Below are 19,982 nucleotides of genomic sequence, written 5' to 3' on the forward strand. Positions count from 1 at the left end.
TGCTCTGCGTTCTAGAGGCCGTCCAGGGCCGGCGCCACCCCTACTGGGCGCCACAGCGTCAACTCCTGCAGCGAGCAGTGTGCGGGTTCCGTTTCACAGACCTCTCTCGGTGAGTATTTCATGTGCAACAGCACCCGAGTTTATTTCTTCTTCCTGTTTGGTTTGGCTTTCTTACCCTCCTTTTCCTTGCGATTCGGAAAGTGGTGACCAGGAAGCTGTTTGGTTCCATCGGTGAAGCCCTGACCTTTGGGTAAGAAACGATGCTCCCAGAGGTACCCTAGACTTCATTTAGTTTGTTTGCTGCTGCAGCTCTGGGTAGCTGTTGATAAAACCAGCTGTGTTCTAACTGGAAAATAGGAAATGACCATTTGATTCCCAAATGCGGCCCTTTGGGCTGTATCCTCCAAAACTAGGGAACGTTGAGTTATGAACCCATGAAAAAAATAAGATGGTTTTGTTGTTACATTGCTTGGCCACATTTGTTAGACTCTGAAGAAAAATGACTAACATACCCATAAATCCTAATACTGTCTTGTAATTAGATTTGTAAAAGGGAGAGATTTGAAAAGAGGGCCCTTAATGCTTTCTCACTAGATATCAGTAAAACAAAGGCTATAAGATCATGTTTGCATCCTGTTTGCATATTTGTACCTGTGTCCACATATGTTGTAAATGGGGGGGGGGGCGGTAATTTCTCTACCTCCAGGTGGTACTGTGGAAATTAATTTGTAAAAGTGCTCTGCTTAGTTGGTTTAAAGGCAAGCCCTTGGGATAACTGGGCATTCTAAAACTCAGAAAAATGGAAATGAAGCCAAATGTTTAAGGTTGTGTGATCTGGGAGACATTTGATATAAAGGATAACTTAAGGTTGTTTAATGAAAACGAATAGGTCTTCATGGGTGTTAGCATTCGATATAGAACTTCTGCCTGTGTTTACTGAAAGTCAGGTGGTTCCATGCCAAGTTTTAAAGAGGACTAGAAATAAGGGAAACAACTCTGTATGCAAGGAAAGCAAGACTGGTTATTTACAGAGAGAAAGCATAGGACAAAACCCGAGTGAGTGTAAAAGGAAGGTTTGGAGAAGGTTTGCGAGAAGGGGATCTTTGGAAGGGAATTTTGTGCACGGTCAGGACTAAGATTATGGACATTAGTGTGTAAACCAGTGTGCTGGGGAGTGATCAGGACCTGGGGAGGAGAAGGGAGGGTAAGAACAAGGTTAAGCTGGAGCTGAGCGGTGGCACATCAACAGAAGCCTTAGCTGACTCGCTGAGGAGTTCCAAATGTTGGATTGCCCTTCAGAACCCTCCTAAATTGGGAAAAAAGGACTGGACTGTTACGCCCTCATATTGAACAGTCATTGGATGTGAGCACCTGGGAGGAGGGCATGCCCTTGGCAAGGCGGCTGTCTTCAGTCAGGGCGATGGCATTGGAGAGTTGGGGACCGTTGGTGATGTTCCTGTAGCCAAGAGGCCGACATTCCTGACGGGGATTCGGGTCGGCACATCCCAGCACCCGCCACAGGAATCCGATCCACAGGGTGCCCTGGACCTCCTGTTCTCCACATCAACATGGGAGGTGACAGGTAAGAAAAAAGGAGAGACTGTGTCATTTTTAAAATTCATCTCCTTGGACTGAATGAGTCTTAATATCATAAGAACACCAGTATAAGGTTGGAATCTGGGTTTTCACTTAAAATGACAATTTTCTTAGATTAGTCTAAATTATAGACAGGCTTTTTTTTTTATCATTAACCTAATCTGCCTAGAAAAATCTGTTTTGTCTTTACCAGGTGTTTGACTAAATTTGAAACAACTGTGTAACCTTCTGCATTTGCCTTTAGAATCTTATTGCCACCTTGCCTAAATACATTAAGTATTAGATATTTGCAATGATTTATAAGCCTACTTGGGCATGTTTTTAAAAACCTGATCTCTCTGACAGACTTCACAACATTTAACTCCTAAATGAAATCTCTCTCACTACTTAGGCCTGTTTACTTTGGATGTCAAATTAACATGGGAGGCATTGTCAAATAAGCGATAAACCTTAGATTATATAGTATGGGTGATTGTTAGAACTATTCCAGAAATTATACAAAATTCCTAAGACTTTGATCTATCCTGGTGTGTCGTTACTTGTAATTCTAACTATTGAAGTGTCACAGAATTTCCTTGTCAGTTGCACTGTAATGACAAATACAGGTCTCTGATACCTTTAAGATCATAAAGGTAAACAGAGTAAGAATTTCTGGAACTAATGGAAAAACTGTATTTAAATAGAACAAGAATTAATAACATGGGACTGAATGAATTAAGGCAGGCGATTCTATGGCTTTTATCTGAAGCTTTCCTGGTTTTCTAATGTTTGCTTTTCCAGGTTTAAGGGAACCTTTCTTCTTAAGCTATTTATGACTTACTGAAATTTGATAAATGTTTCATATTTGTTTACAAAGGATTTCCCTGCCTGATTCCCTGCAGAATTCAGAAACTCCCAGGGAATGTTCTTCATTTTCATGGCAATGTATTTATTTGCATAAGTTCAATAAGAATCTATTCTCCTAATGACAAGACACAATTGTAAATATTGGTTATATTATCAACGCTTTGACCAGAATGTCCTAATTGAGGAAGATACGCAGAGACTCTGATATGACCAGACAACTGGTCTGGTTCCAACTTTAATGAACTAATAGTGTTGACTCTGTGGAGCCAATGAAGCCCCTTGGAAAAAATGACCTGGGTACCTTGCTTACAGGGTTCCAGAAGCCTTACCAGGTGGGTAAGGAAGGTCACTTCCTGGCAGGTGCAGGAACGTCAGGATATTTGGGGGATGTGGAGAAGAGAGGAATTCACCAAAACCTACAGGTATTGCAGGTGGTGTCTGATGGCAGGTATTTGGCTTGGCTTCTTAGCCTTGAGAGGCAATCAAAGGTTCGATCTGAAATTCCTTCTGAAAAGTTCTAGTAAAGCAGATTAAAAACCGATTTTTTAAAAACCTGCATAGTCAATCACTGTTGCTGTGCTTCTATAAATAATTAGGCCAAGGTTGTTAAAACTGAACAAGATAATCTTAATTTGGCTATCTTTCATGGAAATGGAGGTGATTTTAGAGCGATTACTTCAGTAACACCTTTGTGGAGGTTAGATTTCCGTTGTAACTGTCTTTGAGTGTTTGTTTGCCTGTAAAACTGGGCTGGTTGCTGACTTCTGGTTTCCTTGACTATCTGGCTATGGCTTGGAATAACTGACAACTAAAACTTCCTTTTCCTGAAGTCCTGCAAACTGAAGCTAGACACTCGAGATCATAGAAAATTGCCACAATTGGCCTATATTAAGACCATCTTCATGCCTGTTGCTGTGTGGGCCTCACAGAACAACAATCCCAGCCATTGGGATCTGCTACTGGGAAAATCCAGATCTTTTTTTTTTTTAATGTTTATTTCTGAGAGCGTGAGACCGCGTGAGCAGGGGAGGATCAGAGAGAGAGGGAGACACAGAGTCTGAAGCAGGCTCTAGGCTCTGAGCTAGCCATCAGCACAGAGCCTGACGTGGGGCTCAAACCCATGAACCGTGAGATCATGACCTGAGCTGAAGCTGGATGCTTAACCAACTGAGCCACCCAGGAGCCCCAAAAATCCAGATCTTCTAATGGTCACAGAGGAGAGTAGTTTTATAGATGCAGAACAACAAAGAGCTAGGCACATTGGTGACCCATCAGCTATTGTCCATTGCCGAAAACACTAGAAATTGGGTGGTTTGATCTGTGCAGTCAGGCAAATCAAGCTGCCAAGCTGGCAGCCTGTGTCAAGACAAGACCCTGTATGATGTTTAGTACCAGACCTAGACCTAACTCAATATCCACTCCAAAAGTCTTAAGAAGAGCTGCAGAATGGTGATTTGGACACTATGCTGGGATTAAAGCCGTTGGAAATATAATTAACAAGGGATCATTCTTAACCCAGAACATCTTCTGGAAAAAACAATTAGTCGGATTTCCCAAAACACCCATCTGTTCAAGAGATAGCATAAATGTCACATTTTTAGACTAAAAACAGTCCTGAGACAGGATCTCCACCAGTTATGAAAGGTCTGTAGCTTAGAGGCTCGAACCTGGAGAAGGGCGGCAGGTAGACTTGACAAAAAAGAAAATAGTAATTTTCAATATTTGCTAGTACTTGCAGACCCCTTTACAGGTTGGGTTGAAGGTTTTCCACACCTTCAGAGAAGGCCTCAGAAGTTGTCAGAACAGCTTTAAGCAAAATTATTGCTTGATTTGGATTGCCGCTAATCAGAGTAGCGTTTGTGGCAAAAGGTCACACGAACAGTGTCTGATGCCTTGGGCATTAATGAAAAGCTTCCCAGAAGGCCCAATAAACTGCAAAAACAAAAAAATGATGGGGGTGGGGGAAGAATCTTCAGCAAAAACTTTTCAAGAAACCAACTTTGGAAAAAGCCTTGCCAATTGCTCTACTTCAGGTAAGAGTGGCCCCTAAACTATAGTGATCATCATCCCAATTTCCTCATAAGTGAGGAATGACCCAAAGTTGGGGGATTAAAAAATTAACCAAAGCCTTACTGATAACAGTCGATTAACACATTTTGTATGTTCATATATATATATATATATGTTATATATGCATAATGTAAGCTAGAGGAAAATAATTAAGAAAATCAGAAAATACATTTATAGTACTGCACTAGATTAAAAAAAATCTACATCTAACTGGACCCATGCTATTCAAACCTATGTTGTTCAAGGCTCAACTGTACAGTGTTCTGATGGGCTCAAGTGTAAAAGCCAAACAGATACCCTCACCTGATCCAGCATCTTCACTGCTGAGATAGACCTCTGTGCATTATTGTGAGCCCAGAGCTTCCTTATATGTTCCTTTGGGGCAAATAAGCAGCAGGTCAGACCAATCTAGAGCACTAACATCCAGACACAAAAAGCCTTGCAAATTACCATATACAGCTTATTTATGATATAACCAGGAAATACTTTAACCCTACTCTTTGTTGGTTGCCTGGCACCCAAAATGGCAAGAAGGTGCTTCTCCTTGGAGTATGTGTTTCTGTCGGGAAGTATCCAGAACTGAGATCGGCAACAAGTCTGAAAACAAGCAGAGTCAACCACTCAAGAGAAAAACGTATTTGCAAGTGCTGTCGTTGGTGCCTTCAACCCATCATGTGAAACTTAAGCATTGGAAAAAGCAAAAGAAATAAAGTATCAAGAGCTCTGAACTGAAGGAGATTTTAGTAACCAAAGGGATGGTTTATCTCCCTGGGTTTTTTTTGTTTTGTTTTGTGTTTTTAAAGTCTTGGTGCTAGGGGCACCTGAGTGGCTCAGTCAGTTAAGCTTCCGACTTCCACTCAGGTCATGATGTCCTAGCTGGTTCAAGAGTCGGGCTCTGTGCTGACAGCTAGGAATCTGGAGCCTACTTTGGATTCTGTGTCTCTGTGTCTCTCTGCCCCTCCCCTGCTTGCCCTTTGTCTTGCTCTCAAAAATAAATAAACTTAAAAAAAAAAGTCTTGCTACTAGAAAACCGAAAATGTTCCCAATGTGTACTTAAGAGAGTTTCACTTTCTAGCCTCCCTTTTCAGATCTGAAACCCTCTCCAGTCCCACGTGACTGTGTGCACCCCTCTAGTCTCCAGCATCTTTCACACCCCAGTCTGCATTGGTGGCCAGCAATCAGAGGTGCAGCTCCCCTTCGTTTGATACACGGCCATCCTGTGGAGAACAGGGGTCTGCAGAGCCCCAGAGTCTGAGCTTCCAGGTGAGCCTTTAGGAGACCTCGCTGGGCATTTGAAATTTTACTTTAACTACTAAACTGTTTCTTCTATCAAGCACTGGGGCCCATGTACAATGCAGGTGCAAATGAGGGCTTTGCAGGGGTGGGGGAGGGGGTTTTGTTTTTTAATTTTTAATGTTTTATTTACTTCTGAGAGAAACAGCATGAGCAACGGCGGGGGAGTCAGAGAGAGAGGATGACACAGAATCCGAAACAGGCTCCAGGCTCTGAGCTAGCTGTCAGCACAGGGCCCGATGTGGGGCTCGAACCCACGAACCATGAGATCATGACCTGAGCTGAAGTCAGATGCTTAACCGACTGAGCCACCCAGGTGCCCCAGCTTTTGTTTAAGGCTTATTTCTGCTATGGATGGACTCTGTTCAGTCCACTTTTGAAGGAACTCCCTCTCACTTGTCTTTTAACTATTAAGGGTGAGAAGGAAAACTGCGTCTGCAACACTTAAAAACAGATGGGCGGAAGCATCCTGCAGGACATGTGCCGTGAATTTCCTTAAACTGGCTCCCAGGAAAAGAGAGAGGCAAGAAATAGGATGGGGAGGAGCACATGGGTGGCTCAGTCAGTTGAGCATCCAAATCTTGATTTCAGCTCCAGTCATGATCTCAGGGTCGTGGAATCATGTCCCGCATTGGGCTCCACACTGAGCATGGAGCCTGCTTGAGATTCTCTCTCCCTCCCGACCCCCACCGCCTGCCCTCTCCCCTGCTCATGCTCATACTCTCTCAAAAAATAAATTAATAAAGAAATGGGGAGGGGGAGAAAAGGTACCCAGAGGAAAAATTTTTTTACAACCAGAAAACCTACTAAAAAGCAATTCGTGTGCTAGGATTAAAGGGAATCTAAAATGAAAAGGTGAGTTAAGTTACAGCTTGCAAATCCAGGATACCAAATGACCCCCAGCCAGCTCCTATAAAAGGGTTAGAAAGTCTACTGATCTCCAACCCTCTCATGAAGAAAAGCGGGGAAGAACTCTTCCTCTTCACGGTAAAGCTATATCAACATATTTCTCCCCCTCTACTTGGACACCATATTCCTAACCAACATGAGCATCAATGGGAAAAGCAGGCTGGTGGTAAACTTAAGGGGAGAGGTTTGCTTCCAAGGACAGCTGGAATGTCTAATCAGGGTAAGTCTTGCTTCTAAGCAACATCCTCGCCTCACCTGAAGTTGCTAATCTGCATGAGAAGCTTTGACAAAAATTCAAATATCCACTATAGAGAAATACCAGTGGTTGGTAGAAGCAGTGCTTATTCTCTGCTGGATTTCTCTAACCTTCCTGAAATAAGAGTATGTCTGATGAGTAAGGTGATGCCCCCTGTAACCGAGCATTGGAAAGGTGCTACTATTGTCTATGATCTACCCTTTCCCCAACCACTTGGCACCTCTCTGTCCTGTCCAGTGCAGTATCTGCACACCATCCTGATATCCCCTTCACTCTGAGCCTCTTGAAGAGGAGACCCACCTTCCACCTTGCATAGGCCAGCATAGCACTGGAGCTTTATCTCTGATTTCCCAGTGAATTTGATTTTCAGGACAGGATTTGGTCTGGGATGAGAACAAAGTTTCTATCATCAAGTATGGCTTTCAAATCCTGGGTTCTTCAGTGATGAAAACTGATTTAAAAAAAAACTTGTAAAATATGACCTCAAAAAGCTAATGTGCTTTAGCAAGGAAAACATATGCATAATTGATCGGACTTTGCAAGCATTAATTAAAGCCCTTTTTGTCACTGTAAAGCCACTAGCTTTAATTAAATTCCAAGAGCCTTTTTGTACTAGAGATCCAGGCTATGCTGTATGAAACGATGATGTCTCAGAGAGAAGAGCCATCCATCTAGGATGCCATAGAATTAAGAGGTGACCACCTAGATCCTTGGTCCTCATAGCCTCATTACTCCCAGATGAGTCTGTCATCAGAGCTGGGGGGCCTCTTCAGACACAGGGGATCCCCATGTTGCCAGTCTTGACTTGGGCAGAGAAGGTGAGGTGCCAGTCCACTCCTGAAACAATGTTCTCCTGTACTTCTGTGTGTACCAATGCATTACCTCACTTCCTGATTTTCCCGTTTGGAATCCCACCGTTCATCTTTTTCTCCCTACAATATTGGTTCTAACCGCATAATCTCTTCTGATCATCGTGGTAAAGTTAGTGCTGCAAGAGCCTGTGTCCTGAAACCTTAACAGATCTGGGACTATTCTGGGATGTATACAGTGAAGTTAATTCCATGCATCGCTGTTCCACACCAAGAACATTTTACCTATTATCTGTTACCTAAAGGATCTCCTCGCTTTTGAACTTGACATCAGGTTCTAATAGGCAAGGATATTTTAGTAACAGCCTCTTCCGACCTATGTTTCAAGGTTTCTGCTAGGTTAATACATGCCTTCTGGCATGTCCTTAGTTTAGATTTACCAGTTCATATTGGGTTATCAATTCACTTGTTTAGATCTCCTCCTTTAATCCCTGTATTTTTAGGAGTATCTGGCCACACACATGTTCTACACTAAACCAACTGATTTGACATATAGCCTATGATCTCAAAGAGATGTTTTGGGCTAAAAAGGGGTAGAAAAATAAATGAATGCTTTTATTTCTTTTACTCAATTTTTCTAGAAAACCAAAGTGGTATTTTATGTTTTTAAAAGTCGAGGCTCAATTTATCCAAAGGATACACGAGTGCTGATTCATAGGGGCACATGTACCCCAATGTTTATAGCAGCACTTCTAACAACAGCCAAATTATGGAAAGAGCCCAAATGTCCATTAACTGATGGGTGGATAAACTGATGTAGTTTATATATACAATAGAATACTATTTGACCATGAGAAAGAATGAAATCCTGCCATTTGCAACAATGTGGATGGAACTGGAGGGTATTATGCTAAGTGAAGTCAGTCAGTCAGAGAAAGATCTCCTATGTTCTCACCTGTATGTGGAACTTGAGAAACTTTACAGAAGACTGTGAGGGGAAAGAAGGGGAAAAATAGTTTCAAACAGGAGGGAGGCAAACCATAAGCGACTCTTAAACACAGAGAACAAACTAAGGGTTGACGGGGAGGATGGGGTGAGGAGAAAATGGGTGATGGGCAGTGGAGAGAGCACTTGTTGGCATGAGCCCTGGGTATTGTGTATAAGTGATGAATCACAGGAATCTTCCCCCAAAACCAAGAGCACACTGTACATACTGTATGTTAGCCAACTTGACAATAAATTATATATTTTTTAAAAAGCTGAAGCTCAGAAATGTACCTAAGCAAAAGATAACTTATATAACCAAATAGAAATCCATTCATGTACCCAGCCTATATTAACATTCAAAGTACTCCAGGCTTCGGAATCACATCTCTCAGCTTTATGAAGGACTTAGCAATAGAGTGGTGCTTTTTAGTGTGTTTTGCATACTCTTAAGAGTATATATAACCTAGAATCCATTCAATTTAAGTATGTCAAAGAGTTTCCAACACAGTATTTCATACTTTATGGTAGCTACCGGCACTATAAGGTATCCTTAATCACTATTTCAGTATTTAAGGCTTTGCAGTGATCTTAGTAATTTGAGAATGTGTCAATGTTTTTTGAGAAAAATACAAACTATACTTTTCTCTATTTTGGAATAATTGAATTTTGAAGACTAAAACAAAAAGCTTGGCTTCAGAACCACAGATAATTCATATTGCTCTTTTATTCAAACTTCTTCCATTGCTTTTCCTATCACTCAGAATAAAAACATCCACCATGTCCTACAAGACCCTACACTATCTAGTCCCCAAACCTGCAGCCTCAACTCTGCTCTCCCCCTGGCTTATTTCTTTTTAGCCACAAAGGTCTAGCTTGCTGTTTCTCAATAACTCTAGCATCCTCTGACTTCAGTCTTTACACTTGCTGTTCTCTTTGTCTGTACACTTCAGCTAGTAATTTGCACAAAGCTCCCTCCCTCCCTTCACGTCTCTGCTTAAATGGACCCTCCTCAGAAAACAAACTATCTAGAAGAACCCTTGTTGATCCTTCATTATTCCCTAGGCTTTTAAACCCTGCCTTTTTTTTTTTTTTGGTCACAGCATTACCACTTCCTGAAGGCATTTTGTATCCATGGTTCTCAATCAGGAATGATTTTCCTCCCCAGAGGACATTTGGCAATGTCTGGACACCGTTTTGATCATCACAATGGGGAGAGTGTTACTGGCATCTAGTGGGTAGAGGCCAGAGATGCTGCTAAACATCCTACAGTGCAGAGGACAGTCCCTGCAATAAAATATCTGGCCCAAAATGTCAATAGGACTGAGATTGAGAAACCTTTTTTTTAATGTTTATTTTTGAGAAACTGAACGTGAGCAGGGGAGGGGCAGAGAGAGCGGGAGACACTGAATCTGAAACCAGCTCCAGACTCCGAGCTGTCAGCACAGAACCCAAAGTGGGGCTCACACTCGCAAACTGCAAAGTCATGACCTGAGGTGAAGTCCGATGCTTAACCAACTGAGCCACCCAGGCGCTCTGAGAAACTCTTTTATATAAATCATTTGTCTATCCAGGATTAGTATAAATTCCATGGGACGTTGTGTCTGTCTTGCTCAGTTATTCCCAAAGCCTAGCTTTTAATGCATATTTATTTAAACAGGGTTCAGATCCACTCTTCTTTCCAAAATACTATATCAAACGTGTATGGTCTTCTCTACTGTTGTCTCCAGTGACTACCTTTGACCTTCTTAGATTCTCCACAAATCCTGGATCAGGACGGGAATACTAGCACTCACACTTTGAAGATCTTCTTCTTTAAGAATTTATACTCTCTGATCTACATTAATCTAGAATACATAACTATTCTTTTAAACTTCTACTAGGAATTCTCAGAACCTTAATATAATGATGTTGATCATGTCTTTAAACCACAGTGGTGTTGGATCTGTCACTTTCACGGTGTTGCTTGGCAAGCTTTATATATGAGAGAATATATTGCTTAGTCATTTTAGACTTATAGCTCTATTTTGAATTATCTAGATTTCATTACATAACTGTCTCTCTTTCTCCTACCCTTTAGGTCAGTGACCCAGTTGCAGCTAATTTGGTCTAAATACCCAGATGTTCCTTTTCTCCAGAAAAAAAAGCTCTGGATATCTGATGGGTCCATGGGTTTTGAGGAAGAAACTGATGTGATCTTTTCTGAAGGTGAAGGACCTTCTGTATCTAAGGTACAACTTAGAGTTATGTTCATAGTTAGTATACATAAGTCCACAGTCTCTACCCTGGTGGTAGCAAATAAACTGCCTTTGTAACCATGTGACCTCATTCTCTTTCCCAACTTAAGACAAACATGTTAATCATGTTCTCCCTGTCCTGCTGAAACCCACAAATCTCCAAGTGGCTGCTACTAATTATCAGAATTTTCATAAGCAATGAAACCTGGTACTGTTTATGATTTAAAATCCCACAGAAGCTGCTTGTGTGAATGTGCTACCATTGGTAAAGAATCCTACATTTTATCCTCTGTTAAAAAAAAAAAAAAAAACTTACTATGAACTTAGGCACAAGGATATCACTTTCAGTAATTTTAAAAATTCCTCATTTCTTCAGGATAAGCAATCTATTTTAAAAAATAAAACTTAGAGTAATGCTATCTTCTATCTCAATAACTTTTATAGTATTTCAGCCTTATTAGGAAGTTCTTGGAGAACCTTATATTCATCATCTGATGTATTGGCTGCTCTTGACAAAATCTGGAAAATGTCTCCTCTAGGTCTTTATGACTTTTTTCCATTCTTCAACACTTGCAACCACTAGCTTTGCATCTAAAAAAAGAAAATCTAAGTACCAAACTCATGAACACACTCGAGCACACAACTCTCATCTGATCTGACTTTTCCCCCTGTGGTCAACATGACATCAGACTGGCATATTTTCTTTCGGTTTCATTGATCTAGCATCATGTAAAGGTGATGTAAAGTTCATGTAAAGGTCATGTAAAGTTCACTGCAACATCGAGAAGATGCTCCCATGCACAGAAACAGAAGAATGTGTTCCCAATATTCCAGGAAATAAGAAATATGGCTGCGTGGCTGACTTACCCTCCCTCCTCTACAGGTTCAATATCCTGGTATGTGATTCTTGTATATTTATTAACATCCACTCTATGGTCCATAATATACTATCTTAGGGAAAAGGGGAATGACCAGGAATATTCTTGCTGTGAGTGCACATAGCTGGCCAAATAGATACGATTAGCCCAGTTTCATGAGCTTTATTTATTGGTGATTCTTGAAATGAAAAATTTACACTTTATTCAGAAAGAAACTTATGGACTTTTGAATACTAGTGGTTAAAAGCTGATACAAATGGTCTCCTGTCATCTTCTAATATAAAGCCCACCCAGAGAGCCAAGTTAGAAAACTTAGCCATGTGGATTTTGATACTCAGCCACAAGCCACAAGGAAGCACTTCCTCTAGAGGAATGGCCAGGATCTGACGGTTTCAGCCAGTCCTCTGCTGCCCTCTTTCAGGTACATATGTCCAGCAACTCCCAACTTAACAGTAGCCTCCGACTTCCCTGCCCCATCACTGCTCATACTTTGTAAACTCCCTAAAGTAGATTTTTGTTTGCTTCAAAAGTGACAACTGGGAGATAGTGACCTATCCACACAATTCCCACTGTCCAATCGAGAGCATACAAACAGCATTTGGAAACAGCATTCCAGAGTTTGGAATATCGTCAGCCCATATTCTCCTTTGCTGGGGGCAAAACATTGAAACAGTGGAAGAGCCAATTCTGAGTTCCTAACCTGATCTCAGGATAAAAACAGAAAAATTAATATCTGACATATTGCCCTGAACCATTCTAAGTAAGCTGTCCTCAAGCTAGTTCCCAGGTGACAAGGCTCATGAGCAAATGGGTGTGGAAATTATAAGTATGGATACTCAAAGCAGCACCATGTCTGTTGTAGAGGGTACATTTTGTCTTATTACTGTTTAACAGACACTTTTATATTAACATCAAGATAACATGGATTTTTTTTTTTAGATTAATAGACTTCCCTTCTGCTGTGACCTATGCCTCTGATGTGAAATATCACCCAGCTGTAAGCAACTTTAACAGTAATCAGACCGTAACTCTGTTATTAAGTTATGGTGACTCCTCAGAAGTCCAAACTGTCTGATGAAGCTTGAAGAACCGTCTCTGACAAGTTGAGCTGGACTGAATCTGGGAAGCATCAGCATGGGAACCTGCTTTTCTGACTTCAACCCAGATTAACCATTTAAAAGTAAATCCTAAAAGAATATATACAGCAAATACGCTGGGAATGATTGTTGTTGTTGTTAAAAACTGTCCTTCCTGTGAAAGAGGGGACCCAGTCATCCAAAATCATGGTCAGCAGGGCTCGTTCTTTGACCATCAAACCACTGCCCTGGATTCACTATCAGTGAGGTTGCTGAGGTGTCATTCATGAATTACCAACATACTTAGTATTATTTCTTTTAGTCTTATTTGCAAGTTTGAATAAGACCAAGCAAATCAGTCACAAGTTCAATAATTCCATTAAAGAAAAGGGAAACAATAACCAATGGGTATATTGAGATGTACTAAAGCAGGATGCCTGAAGCTGAAGGGTGTAAGATGTAAATTTCAGGGTCCCACCCACAGATATTTCAATTCAGTAGATTAGAGTATAATCTGAGGATCTGTATTTTTAATAGGCTCCCAGCTGCCACCCACTGCTGCAGGTCTTCAGACCCTATACAGTGGGGTAAAGCTCCACTCTCTAATATATTTGGGGTGTAATGACTTAAATGCTAGTATATTGAAACTCACAAGAGGGGCACCTGGTAAAACTATCTGGATCTCCAAAATTTAAGATAAAAGCCTTTCTATAGAAATGAATGATTTTCCTCACCTAAACAAAAAACAAAACCCACATTACCTTGATGTCCTGTTAAATAAAGGTATCTGCTAGGGGCGCCTGCGTGGCTTAGTCGGTTAAGCGTCTGACTTTCGCTTAGGTCATGGTCTCGCGGTTCGTGGGTTCGGGCCCCGCGTCGGGCTCTGTGCTGACTGCCAGCTCAGAGCCTGGAGCCTGTTTCAGAGTCTGTGACTCCCTCTCTCTCTGACCCTCCCCTGCTCATGCTGTCTCTCTCTCTCTCCTAGAAACGAATAAAACATTAAAAAATAATAATAATAAAATAAGTAAATAAAGGTAGCTGCTAAACAGTTATTGAGGTTCATTTTACTTTGCTTTGGCAAAAAGTGTTTAAAGCAGTGGCTTTTCAAAATTTTCTGTGTATATGTATCACCTTTGAAGATATTATTAAAATGCAGTCTCAATTCAGCCTGTCTGCCCTGAGGTTTTAGATTCTACATTTCTAATAAGCTCCTAGGCTCTGAAACCTTTACCTATTACTGTTAAGTCTGAAGATTACTGTGGTATCAGTTTTCAAAATACATCAGACTCAGGTTGATACTTTTTTTTTTCAGGTGAAACTTGCAATGCTGAGTGATGCCTGAGACTTAAGCGGAAAAGTTGTTTCAGGAAGAGAGGTGTACATGAGGACATCAGAATGCTACCCTAGCTGTTTCTGCAACAAATTTTACCAGTGCTCAGTGAGTGACCATCTAATCTTAGGCAGGAATTCTAAAACTTGACTGCCACAAATCTAAGTGTGGGGCCTATACACCAGTATTTTGGATCCAGATACAGCAGCCTGATCTCATTTTATTGCACTTTGCAGATATTGTGGGGTTTGTTTTTACTTTTTTATAAATTGAAGGTTTGTATTTAAACATTATAATTGTTACGGTGACCAGGGATCTTTAATGTTACTGTAATTGTTTGGGGCGCCATGAACCATGACCACGTAAGAGGGCAAAATTAATGGATAAATGTTATGTATGTTCGGACTACTCCCTAACTGGCTGTTCCCCATCTCTCTCCAGTGGCTCGTGCAGCCGGTGACTCTCATTTGAAATCAATGCTCACCGACCATCCTAAAAATCCTAGGGCCCTTCAGCATAATGCTAAATGTACTCTGCTTGTGCTCTATAAATGTAATAACAAAGCCTGAATGACAGCACATCTGTTTACAACATGGTTTACTGAATACTATGGAGACCTACTGCTCAAAAAAAAGTTCCTTTCAAAATATTACTACTTATTTGACAATGTGAATGCATCTGGTCCACCCAGAACTCTAACAGAGATGGACAAGATGAGTGTTGTTTTCATGTCTGCTAACAAAGCATCAATTTTGCAGCCCACGGATCAGAGTCCTTTCGACTTCCAAGTCTTTTTAATTTAAGAAATACAATTCATAAGGTTGTATATAGTTGGTGTAGGGATTCCTCACAGATCCTGGCAAAGTACACTGAAAACCTTCTGGGAAGAATTCACCGTTTTAGATGCCATTGAAAACATTCATGATTAATGGGAAGGGGTCAAAGTATTCACATAACAGGAGTTTGGAAGAAGTTGATTATACCCTCTTGGATGATTTTGAAGGGTTTCAAGACCTAACTGGAGTGTAAAAATGTGACTAAACTGCTGTCATCTCTTCATAAAATTTCAACAGAGGAGTTGCTTCTTATGTATGAGCAAAGACCGTGGTTTCGTGAGATGGAATCTATCCCTGGTGAGGATGCCATGAAGACTTGAAATGACCATGGGCTTAGAATATTCCATAAATGTAATTGATGCACAGCAGCAGAGTCTAAAAAGAATTTAATTTTGAAAGAAGTTCTAATGTGGATAAAATGCTAACCGCACTGCCTGCTACAGAGAAATCTTTCACTGGAAGGAAGAGTTGAGGTGGCAAACTTCATTGTTGTAAAAAATTGCCCCAGCCATCCTGACCTTAAACCACTGCCACTCTGAGCAATCAACAGCCAGCAACATCGAAGCAAGACCCTCCACCAGCAAGAAGATTACAACTCGCTGAAAGCTTAGATGATAGCATTTTTAGTAATCACACATTAGGGCATGTGCATTGCGTTTTTTTAAACATAATGCTGTCACACTACATTGTTAATGTAAAATATAAAATGTAAATATATAAAAATAATGTAATTTTTTATAGACACCGGGAAATCAAAATAGCCATTTGACTCACTGTACTGCAACATTCACCTTATTGCAGTGGTCTGGAACTGAATCGCCAGTATTTCTGAGGTAAGCCTGTATACTGAAATAGGTTACACTATTATTTTTATAAAAAGCTACTCCTTCCTTGAAAGTGGTTTTTAGGAATCAGGTCAACCATGTTCTATGTGCAAGTCCATCATTTTGCACTTGATTCAACCTCTTCAAATCTTTTCAGCTTGAAAACTGCCCACTGAATTGCCCTCCTAAAACACTAAGAAGTGTCAAAGCTGGCAGCCCTTCAGAAATGGAATTTTTAAATATTCCTCAAAATGTTACTAGAACTAAACCCATCTACCACTCTTAAAAACATGCAGATCTTTAAAAATATTTAAATACTACAAAAATAACAAAATATTATAAAGTATAATTCTGAGAAAGATCTGAAGCCACTAAATTGGTAGGTCAACTGGTATCTAACAACCAAAAACTAGTCCATATATTGCTGCTTGTATCTATCACACTTAATCCCCACCTCTTCCCATCTCTAACCCATTCGCACCCGATGGTATTAGGCTGTTTCTCTTCCTCTTGAAAACCTGTCTTTGGTGACTTTCAATAGTTACCTTCAGCCTTATATTTTTTTCAAGTATTTCTTCCAAAATGAGGCCATTTTGGATGTAACGCCTTAAGAAGGGTTATGTTTCATGACAAGAGCAATCATTCCTCAAATTTTGTGTACATTAGACCTAAAACTGTGTTCCCCTCCAAACTGACCTCATTTTGACCGTGGATTCTGAAAACAAACTCAAATTACTCTGTAACTTGTCATAAACCCTTAATTTTGCTGGACACTGATAGCAACAACTCCACATTTTGGAAAAGCAGTATTGGTAATACTTTAAGAAATCAGCATTTTAAAATTAAAAATCTCAGTCATGTGGGCAGACAACAATGCCAAGCGATAGAAATTTTAGAAGAAATCTAAAGGAAAGAGATAATGATGTCCTAAGGAGGAAAAAAAAGGTAAAAAATTAAAGGAGAAAATTGAAGACATGGAAAGAAAAGACCACTTAAGGATTATAAAAGTTATATTTATTCACGATGCTACATTTATTGCATTCCCTTAGAAAAATGGAGAACTGTTTATGTACCCAATTTGCACATATAAAACTTTATACAAATTATGTGTAGCACATAAAGGCCTCTGGTACAGCTAAAATCCTGACACTACGATTTGGGTAAATCCTGCTTCAGGGTCTCCAGTTTATCAAGTCTGTTCAGAGAAAATAAACACTGGTATTATACTCAATCTTGCCATTCACACTTACTTAGAAATTATTTTAAAATATAAAATTTTCAATTACTCTAAAAACTCAAAAAAGGTAAAGTGGAAGGTGACACATTTTGTTGCCGATGTCAATTAAACAGTATGACAAATCCATACCTTATTTTGGCTGGGTCTTTTTAAAAAAACAAAATCACCTTAAGTTTTGACATTCTCTAAGGTTGTGACTGCTTCAAGAAGGTAGTAGGTCAAAACCATTTACCAAACAAACAGTAAAAATAATACTCCTTTTATAAAATGGTACAATTAACACATTACGGAACCAGAAAATACTAAATGTCTTTGGCTATACAACTAAAAGGCCAGTCTTCCAAAAGAATAGGGCATATTCACACCTCAGAACCAACTATAGAAACAAAGAATAACAGAAATATGCATAGAATTTAATGATAATTTGTCTTGCCTTTTTTCCATTCTACCTATATAATAATCAAGGAGAATGCAATTTACATAATCTTCCCAGATGAGACTCCATATAGCACTACAAAGATACCCAAATTTCTGCAAAGGCAAAGTGAATTAAAACAATTACACAACTAAGTGAAGACCAAAGGGACAAATGTTTGTTATCTGCAATTTTTCTTGGTTGGTTGGTTTTTTTAAGCTTTGAGTGTACAAATCATAGCTGATAAACAAAAAGTCACAATCTTCACAAATGGAACTATAATAGAAAAATAAATCAAATGAAACATTTATTAATAAATGAAGCCTGTTTTATTACTTCAAGTGTTAATGATAAAAAAAAATTTCAGCACAGCTGTCGCATTTTAAAAAAGTGAAAACTACATACTATGTTTCTAGCTCAGTAAACAGATGAACCTGATGTCTTTGAATGACATAACAATTGAGCATTGTACAGTACATCTTATGAAGACCCGTAAATTAAAGAACTACTGGTTTAAAGTTAGTGATTATGAAACAAATATGTGTTCATAGTTTCAGCTTCTTTTTTCTTCCTCGACCATCAGGTGCTCCATCCATTTTACGTTTCTGTGTCTACAAATGAACAGAAGGATTGCTTTTCAGCACAAGACAATAAAGGTAAAACACAGACTAATTTTACTTTACTAATAACTGCTACACAGTAATAGGTATTAGCCTTTCTTATTAGAATCTTATCTACTCCCTTTACGAACACAAATTTTATTGCTAATGAAATGATTTACAGTAAGCAATAGTGATTCAACACATCAAGCCAGTATAAACATGCCTACCAAAAGAAAGCAGCACTATTTTATGAGCTTACATAAATACCTCAGGGACATTATTCAGAGGCATTCATTTATTCATGACCTTCTACATTAAATCTAAATAAAAACACGACTTTTTTTTCTCTTAAAATATGTGTTCACACATTGCTAAGATACCATTGGGAAAATACGCCAAATCTTGGAAGTTTACGGTAAAGGTTAGAAAAGCCAGTTTCTTTAAATATTCTAAAATTATAACTTGTACTATTCAAGGTCAAGTGTAGGCATTCATAAGACATTCCCAGGTTTTCAGGACTGCCCAAATTATGGACCACCATCATAACATGATATTCTCCCCAGAATGCATAAAAGCAACTTATTCAAAAAAAAAAAAAAAAAAAAAANTAATGTTCAAATTCTTACAAAGAAAGGCCTTCCAACCAAGTATTTACATATTCATGAATACTTACGGAAGGTTTTGGTCCTCTCTTCTTTTTCTCTGCCTTCTCTTTTTCTTCTAGTTCCATGTTTTCTCTTTCAATCAAGGTAATTAAGGTGTTACACCTCCTCTGGAGCTCCTGAATTGTAAAAAAAAAAAAAAAAATTGTGTGGTAAATGTGTATTTTCCATTGTTTTCATGACATCCAGGTTTTAAAGTTGTAATGTTTTGGGGTGCCTGGGTGGCTTGGTTGAGCATCTGACTCTTGATTTCAGCTTAGGTCATGATCCCAGGGTTGGGCTCTATGCTTAGCATGGAACCTGCTTGAGATTCATTCTCCCTCCTAGCCTCTCTCCCACTCATGTGCTCTCTCTAAAAAGAAAACAATGAAACTGTAATATTTTAATAATATAAAATCATTTCTACACCCCCTTAAAAAGGTAAGGCAGACCTTACAGCAACTAAATCACTCTTTTATTTCTAATCCATTTATAGTGCAACATTTCCCAAACGAGGATACACAAAACAGGAGCCACCTTGAGTGAAAAATAATCCTGCAGCAGTCAAACATGAAAGAACTGCACACTGTCCTCCATCTTGAAGGGTGACGACATACTTTAAATATGTGGAGAGAACTCTTACTATGAAATATGTTTAAACTTTGCTTATTCCTGTATATCCCAAACCTAAAACTACAGACCATTTCTAGTATTTTCATCGTAAATAACACAAGATGGAAGTTAGAAGTTCAAGACTGGTATAAAATGCACAATAAAAAGAGCAATCCATCGAAGCTCAACTTTCCTGAATTTTAACTTTAGGAACTTGCTGATCAAAAACAGCTTTTAAAATGACCCAGACTCAACATTCAAATGGGCAGATACCTGAGCACAAGTCCTTTCTTTATAGAAATGTGTTCATTTACAAAACCAAAATTTTCTGAAAACTTCATCACATTCAGAAGCTGAAACTGAAGAACCTGATTAAAATCAGTATCAAAAACTAGCCCTTATCATACATGATGATGTTAAAAGCTATGTGATACTAAAGGATGGAACCAGGAAATTTTTTAAGTTATCCATAATAATAGCCTTTTAATTGTAGATTAAGAACTTTTTTCTAAGGATCTGGTTTAACCTATA

General features: G+C 39.4%; 1 protein-coding gene and 2 long non-coding RNA genes across 3 annotated transcripts in view; 2 read left to right on the forward strand and 1 right to left on the reverse strand.

The window, feature by feature from the left end:
* Positions 1–1,439: 1,439 nt before the first annotated feature.
* LOC144224843 (uncharacterized) lies at positions 1,440–10,986 on the forward strand. Its single transcript, XR_013333157.1, has 3 exons — positions 1,440–1,582; positions 5,588–5,775; positions 10,844–10,986. It is a non-coding gene; the product is annotated as an uncharacterized LOC144224843 (long non-coding RNA).
* Positions 10,987–12,173: 1,187 nt separating this feature from the next.
* Positions 12,174–16,043, forward strand: LOC144224842 (uncharacterized). Its single transcript, XR_013333156.1, has 4 exons — positions 12,174–12,299; positions 12,818–13,058; positions 14,267–14,392; positions 14,726–16,043. It is a non-coding gene; the product is annotated as an uncharacterized LOC144224842 (long non-coding RNA).
* Positions 16,044–16,936: 893 nt separating this feature from the next.
* The window catches only part of SMARCA5 (SNF2 related chromatin remodeling ATPase 5), a 36,010-nt gene continuing 32,964 nt past the window's right edge, over positions 16,937–19,982 (reverse strand). The window contains exons 23-24 of the mRNA XM_077755929.1: positions 18,872–18,979; positions 16,937–18,207 (exon numbers count right to left, since the gene is read on the reverse strand). Of these exons, the coding sequence (XP_077612055.1) occupies positions 18,142–18,207; positions 18,872–18,979 (174 nt within the window). The 3' untranslated portion in view covers positions 16,937–18,141. The remainder of the gene's footprint in view (positions 18,208–18,871; positions 18,980–19,982) is intronic.

This window comes from Crocuta crocuta, unplaced genomic scaffold, assembly GCF_008692635.1.
Source record: "Crocuta crocuta isolate KB4526 unplaced genomic scaffold, BGI_CrCroc_1.0 scaffold112, whole genome shotgun sequence".
NCBI classification, from domain to species: domain Eukaryota; kingdom Metazoa; phylum Chordata; class Mammalia; order Carnivora; family Hyaenidae; genus Crocuta; species Crocuta crocuta.